The 6998-nt window shown below is 40.8% G+C and overlaps 2 protein-coding genes across 2 annotated transcripts; both read right to left on the bottom strand.

Moving 5' to 3' along the window:
• Nucleotides 1–239: 239 nt before the first annotated feature.
• Nucleotides 240–1931, bottom strand: LOC128368666 (tripartite motif-containing protein 16-like). Its single transcript, XM_053329524.1, has one exon. The coding sequence runs from the start codon at nucleotides 1914–1916 to the stop codon at nucleotides 240–242; it is 1677 nt and encodes a 558-aa protein (XP_053185499.1). The 5' UTR covers nucleotides 1917–1931.
• Nucleotides 1932–4668: 2737 nt separating this feature from the next.
• Nucleotides 4669–6356, bottom strand: LOC128368635 (tripartite motif-containing protein 16-like). The gene has a single exon (XM_053329489.1). The coding sequence runs from the start codon at nucleotides 6354–6356 to the stop codon at nucleotides 4674–4676; it is 1683 nt and encodes a 560-aa protein (XP_053185464.1). The 3' UTR covers nucleotides 4669–4673.
• Nucleotides 6357–6998: the final 642 nt, after the last annotated feature.

The raw sequence follows: 6998 nt of genomic DNA, 5'->3' as shown, positions 1-6998 counted from the left end.
ATGAAGAAAATCATCATGAGCAGTGACAGCCTCTCTGCTGAAACACACAAGCAAGAAAGAGCATCACATAAAGAAACTCAAATATTTACATCACATAACAACAGATGAGAAGATGTTAAAGTTGTCCATCAAACTTGATTGACAGCTGATCTCTGTGGAGCACAGAAACACCTCAGCAAAGAGCTCTCAGCAACAATGACAGAGACTAAATAACTGACTGCCCCTCAAATGACTTCTGACTATTTCACTTTACACAACTCAGCTGTGTCTCCATAATAACCAAACCAAAGTCCAGCATAGAGAGGCTGAGTGAATGTGGTCTGGACTCTGTGGAGGAGAGTCATGGTTTCAGAGACGCTGTAGAAGGACAGAATACCTGCTCTGTGATCCAGGTACACTCCGACTCTGGAGGAAACAGGACCTGAGACGGGAGTTTTAATGCTGTTGAACCAGAATTCATATTTGTTATTGTAATAATATAAAGCCCAAGATTTGTCATTGTATCCAAATCTACATTCATTTGCGTCTGCTCTGCTGATATTCTTGTATGCGACTGCAACACGAACTGCTGTCCCGCTCCACTCCACCTCCCAGTAACAACGTCCAGTCAGACTCTCTCTACTCAGGACCTGAGGATAATGAGTGAATCTGTCTGAGTGACTAGAATAAGACTGATGTTTCCTCATGAATGTTGTTTTTCTGTTCCCATCAGATAATAACACCTGTGTGTGTGCTGTGTTTGGATCCAGAGTGATTTCAAGTGAATATCTTAAGAATCCAGCTCTGGTCTTGGGCTCTGATTTTGGATCTGACAGTAAAGCGTCCACTTCAGTCACTGTCAGTGAGATGTTTGTCCATTTGTCCCTCAGGATGTCCTGTAGTTTATCTCTGAGCTCTGACACAGCTGCTGTCACATCCTCAAAGTATCTGAGAGGACGGATATTGATGCTGGATGAGTCTGTAGGTTCACTGAGTTGTGACACTGAGGGGTAGTTGTGTAGAAACTGGTTGTGATCCTCTGTGTGTGAGAGCTGCTTCAGTTCAGCGTCTTTCCTCTTCAGCTCAGTGATCTCCTGCTGCAGCTTCTCCTGAAGCTCTTTGACTCCACTCACTTCAGTTTCCTGCTGGGATCTGATCTGCTGCTTCACATCAGAGCTTCTTTTCTGGAGGAGACGGATCAGCTGAGTGAAGATCTTCTCACTGTCCTCCACTGCTTTATCAGCAGAGCGACTGACGGCCTCCACCTCCTGTTGAAGCAGCTTCACATCTTTCTCTCTGTCCTGGATTCTCTGCTGGATGTTTAGTCGACTCACCTCAAGCTCTCTCTGCCTCTCAGTCCTTTCTGCTGCAGCTGTGACTGTGTCGTGACCTTTATGTTCATCCACAGAGCAGAGATAACAGATACACTTCTTATCAGTACGACAGAACATCTTCATAACCTCATCATGACGAGAGCAGATGTTCTCCTGGAGCTTCTTGGAGGGGTCGACCAACTTGTGTTTCTTCAGTGGAGCTGCATCATAATGAGGCTGGAGGTGATTCTCACAGTAAGAAGCCAGACACACCAGACAGGACTTGAAGGCTTTCAGCTTCCTCCCAGTGCAGACATCACAGGCCACATCTTCAGGTCCAGCATAGCAGTGATCAGCAGGAGCAGCTTGGAGTCCAGTCTTCTTCAGCTCCTCCACTAAATCTGCTAACATGGTGTTTTTGACCAGGACAGGCCTCGGTGTGAAGGTCTGTCTGCACTGAGGACAGCTGTAGATTTCCTTCTTATCTTCTTCATCCCAGAAGTTGTTAATACAGCTCATGCAGTAGCTGTGTCCACAGGGAATAGTCACCGGATCCTTCAGTAGATCCAAACAGATGGAACAGCAGAATTTAGCTCCGTCCAGCTGAGCTCCTTGCTGCGCCATTTCACCTCTCAGTAACAATGACTGTCTGAGTTTCACTTTCTGAGAAGTGAAACTAGTTTGAGCTCTGATCTAAACAGCATGTGCTGCTTCAGTAAATGTAGGCTGGCAGCTCACCACATGTTGGTTACACCCATCTTCAAACTGTAGATCTGAAGGGGAGGGAACAAGGAAATATGTGGACCAATCAGAGCTTGTTGTGTTTGAGAGCAGGAAGAAGAGGGAGGAGTATCAAGCGTTGATTCATTCCAGGAAGAGGAGCGGTCTGAGAGAGATACTGAGTGTTTAACCCTTTTTATACAATGAAGCTCATATCTTATTTAAAAACACTGCTCACCTGCTTTCTGGTGGAAAAGTAATGTTGGGAGTTTGTGAGTGATCTAAAGAATTAACATTAATGAATCTATTGTCTGCAGTGATATGTATATATAATCTATAGTTACTTGATCATTTGTTAATGGTGAACAACAGGAATTCATGGAACATCCTGCATTAAATCATCATGCATTAACTGTGATTTACTTAAATATGTGTTATGAACCCTTATTAGAAATGTTACTGTATATTTTATGTGTCACCACTACATTTATTGTTTTGTCCCCATAAAGCAGTTAAGCAGAAACTTTGATTACTGGATGATGGTTTAATTATTGTTTCTACAGCAATTTTCTACAGTGTTACTGTAAATGAGACATTATATTTTAATATATTTGCATGCAATTATATATTTGTTTCATTTAGTCATTTTATAACTGTGTACTTGGTCTCTCATATTAATATCTTTTACAGCAGCAATTCTAGGATATATTACAGTTTATCAGCTGTTCATGTTGAGACTCAAACCCAACATGCAGTCTTAGGCAGTGGTAGCCAAATAGTGGTTCATGGACCAAATGTGGCCGCCCAATAAAAGTATTTGGCGTCGTAACTAAAGCTGAGGTTTTCCCCCCTCATAGATGACATCACTAGATAATGATGTAAACACTCAGGCTCATATGAATCCCAATAGATATGACTTGTTAATATCTTATATATTGAGCAGATGATTAGTTTGATAATGACGTCATTTTGCTGATTTGTGGACAACAGATTTGTGTCATTTATGGCACTTTGAAGTCATGAAGCGCTCTACCGTTGTGTGGATAAATCATGAATTACTATTTCTATTCTTGCAGAGTCACTGTCATCAAATCTCATGTTTGGAGCCAAAACCAATGAGTGTGTGTGTGTGTGTGTGTGTTTGTGTGTGTGTGTGTGTGTGTGTGTGTGTGTGTGTGTGTGTGTGTGTGTGTGTGTCTAAAGTCTAAAGTCACATGTTCCTTCACTCCAGAAGACGGTGGTTATCTTAGCTTGTTTTTGGAAATGGTGCCATAAAGTAAAGATAGTGATAAGATAGTAAACCTCTCTACTTGAAACCAGATGAAAAGAAGGATTTTATTCAGTTTATAATTTAATAATTTCATGACTGGGCCTGATAGAGTTTAAATATGTTTCATTTGCTGTTGTTAATGTTAAATATTATAGTTTTCTTTAAGACTGAGTTTGAGTGACAACTAAGGAAACTTAGAAGCAACATGAATCTTTATCAAATATTTATTATAAACTATTAATGGTTTAAAACTAGAATAAACATTTCAACTTCTTCTGATGTTTATTCTGATTAGACTGAATGTAGTTTTTCATATGTGTGTGTTCACATTATGATAAAATGATAGTAAATTACATCTGTACTAGAAAAGGTGGAGAAACTTTAACTGTGATGGTTCAATAAATCAATCACAGCTGTCAGAAACACTAAAAACTGTTTTAAATGTGAGTTAAAAGAAGATAAATACTGAAAATTAATGTAAATATAAAAGTAATTACCTGAAATTGACAATAACATGCTGTTGTTTTACCTTCATCATGACTGAACAAAACATCTTCACATCCAAACTTGACCAAATTTAATGTTTAAAACTATTTTTCCAGTTTTTTTAGGCCTGTGTTAGAAATCCTCTTTATTGACTGAATGTACAAATAAAATCTGAGTTAGTTAAAAGCAACAAGTGATAGAAAGCTCTGCTCATTTCTCTGTGATGAAGCTGTTTTAATGATTAACCAGAAAGTTCAGAGACTGACTTGATAAACATGAACTTTGCACTTTGAATGAGATCCTGAAATGAAGACAGAAGAAAATATTGAATGATTAAACTTTATTTATTGTGTAAAGCTTCAGTTTGTTCACACATCCAATCAGTAAAGTCTGTTAAATGACTCTTGTTCAATGATTTCATGTTCAGATTCATTTCAAACACACAATCAATCACAGAATGTCAGCTATGTACAAGAACTTAATAAATGATCTACTTATTGATTAGTATCATGATTATTATTGTTTCATTCACAAAGTCATGAGAGCAAAATATGTTTGATAAAGGAAGGTCTGATTTTTCTCTGTTCAGACCGATGAGATGGAAAAGAAACAAGAGCACAAAGTTTCAGTTTCCATGTTGAGAAAAGCAAGTTTGTGTTTCTATATATGAAGAAAATTATCATGAGCAGTGATAGCCTCTCTGCTGAAACACACAAGCAAGAAAGAGCATCACATAAAGAAACTCAAATATTTACATAACATAACAACAGATGAGAAGATGTTAAAGTTGTCCATCAAACTTGATTGACAGCTGATCTCTGTGCAGCACAGAAACACCTCAGCAAAGAGCTCTCAGCAACAATGACAGAGACTAAATAACTGACTGTCCCTCAAATGACTTCTGACTATTTCACTTTACACAACTCAGCTGTGTCTCCATAATCATAATAAGGCGAAAGTCCAGCATAGAGAGGCTGAGTGAATGTGGTCTGGACTCTGTGGAGGAGAGTCATGGTTTCAGAGACGCTGTAGAAGGACAGAATACCTGCTCTGTGATCCAGGTACACTCCGACTCTGGAGGAAACAGGACCTGAGACAGGAGTTTTAATGTTGTTGAACCAGAATTCATAACTGTTATTGTAATAATATAAAGCCCAAGATTTGTCATTGCCTCCAAATTTACATTCATTTGAGCCTCCTGCTCTGCTGATATTCTTGTATGCAACTGCTACACAAACTCCTCCTCCTCTCCACTCCACCTCCCAGTAACAACGTCCAATCAGACTCTCTCTACTCAGGACCTGAGACAATCCAGTGAATCTGTCTGGATGACTAGAATAAGACTGATGTTTCCTCATGAATGTTGTTTTTCTGTTCCCATCAGATAATAACACCTGTGTGTTTGCTGTGTTTGGATCCAGAGTGATTTCATGTGAATATCTCAAGAATCCAGCTCTGGTCTTGGGCTCTGATTTTGATTCTGACAGTAAAACGTCCACTTCAGTCACTGTCAGTGAGATGTTTGTCCATTCCTCCTTCAGGATGTCCTGTAGTTTATCTCTGAGCTCTGACACAGCTGCTGTCACATCCTCAAAGTATCTGAGAGGACGGATATTGATGCTGGATGAGTCTGTAGGTTCACTGAGTTGTGACACTGAGGGGTAGTTGTGTAGAAACTGGTTGTGATCCTCTGTGTGTGAGAGCTGCTTCAGTTCAGCGTCTTTCCTCTTCAGCTCAGTGATCTCCTGCTGCAGCTTCTCCTGAAGCCCTTTGACTCCACTCACTTCAGTTTCCTGCTGGAATCTGATCTGCTGCTTCACATCAGAGCTTCTTTTCTGGAGATGATGGATCAGCTCAGTGAAGATCTTCTCACTGTCCTCCACTGCTTTATCAGCAGAGCGACTGACGGCCTCCACCTCCTGTTGAAGCAGCTTCACATCTTTCTCTCTGTCCTGGATTCTCTGCTGGATGTTTAGTCGACTCACCTCGAGCTCTCTCTGCCTCTCAGTCCTTTCTACTGCAGCTGAAACAGTGTCATGGCCTTTATGTTCATCCACAGGGCAGAGATAACAGATTATCTGCTGGTCAGTACGACAGAACATCTTCATCACCTCATCATGACGAGAGCAGATGTTCTCCTGGAGCTTCTTGGAGGGGTCGACCAGCTTGTGTTTCTTCAGTGGAGCTGCATCATAATGAGGCTGGAGGTGATTCTCACAGTAAGATGCTGGACAAGTCAAACAGGACTTAAAGGCTTTCAGCTTCCTCCCAGTGCAGACATCACAGGCCACATCTTCAGGTCCAGCATAGCAGAGATCAGCAGCAGCAGCTTGGAGTCCAGTCTTCTTCAGCTGCTCCACTAAATCTGCTAACAGGGTGTTTTTTACCAGGACAGGCCTCGGTGTGAAGGTCTGTCTGCACTGAGGACAGCTGTAGATTTCCTTCTTATCCTCTTCATCCCAGAAGTTGTTAATACAGCTCATGCAGTAGCTGTGTCCACAGGGAATAGTCACCGGATCCTTCAGTAGATCCAAACAGATGGAACAGCAGAATTTAGCTCCGTCCAGCTGAGCTCCTTGCTGCGCCATTTCACCTCTCAGTAACAATGACTGTCTGAGTTTCACTTTCTGAGAAGTGAAACTAGTCTGAGCTCTGATCTAAACAGCATGTGCTGCTTCAGTAAATGTGGGCTGGCAGCTCACCACATGTTGGTTACACCCATCTTCAAACTGTAGATCTGAAGGGGAGGGAACAAGGAAATATGTGGACCAATCAGAGCTTGTTGTGTTTGAGAGCAGGAAGAAGAGGGAGGAGTTATCAAGCGTTGATTCATTCCAGGAAGAGGAGCGGTCTGAGAGAGATACTGAGTGTTTAACCCTTTTTATACAATGAAGCTCATATCTTATTTAAAAACACTGCTCACCTGCTTTCTGGTGACAAAGTAATGTTGGGAGTTTGAGAGTGATCTAAAGAATTAACATTAATGAATCTATTGTCTGCAGTGATATGTACAGTCAAGCCCGAAATTATTCATACCCCTTTTGGACATGCCACTTTTTGTTCAAATGTAAATAAAAGCTGACTGAAATATTTTTTTTACCACAATGATGCCTTTTGTAAATCGTGTTTTTATCTTCTTAGAGACGCCTGTGTCACTTCCGGTCAAAAAACAACTTGCTGGTTGAATAAAAGTAACTTTAAGTCAAAATTTGCCAGGGGTATGAATAATT

Source organism: Scomber japonicus, chromosome 12, assembly GCF_027409825.1.
Source record: "Scomber japonicus isolate fScoJap1 chromosome 12, fScoJap1.pri, whole genome shotgun sequence".
NCBI classification, from domain to species: Eukaryota; Metazoa; Chordata; class Actinopteri; order Scombriformes; family Scombridae; genus Scomber; species Scomber japonicus.
Note: the sequence above shows the minus strand (reverse complement) of the source record. Positions and strands in the feature narration are given on the sequence as shown.

Coding starts and splice junctions, on each gene's coding strand:
- LOC128368666 (XM_053329524.1), bottom strand. CDS start 1,916: ATGGCGCAGCAAGGAGCTCAGCTGGACGGAGCTAAATTCTGCTGTTCC.
- LOC128368635 (XM_053329489.1), bottom strand. CDS start 6,356: ATGGCGCAGCAAGGAGCTCAGCTGGACGGAGCTAAATTCTGCTGTTCC.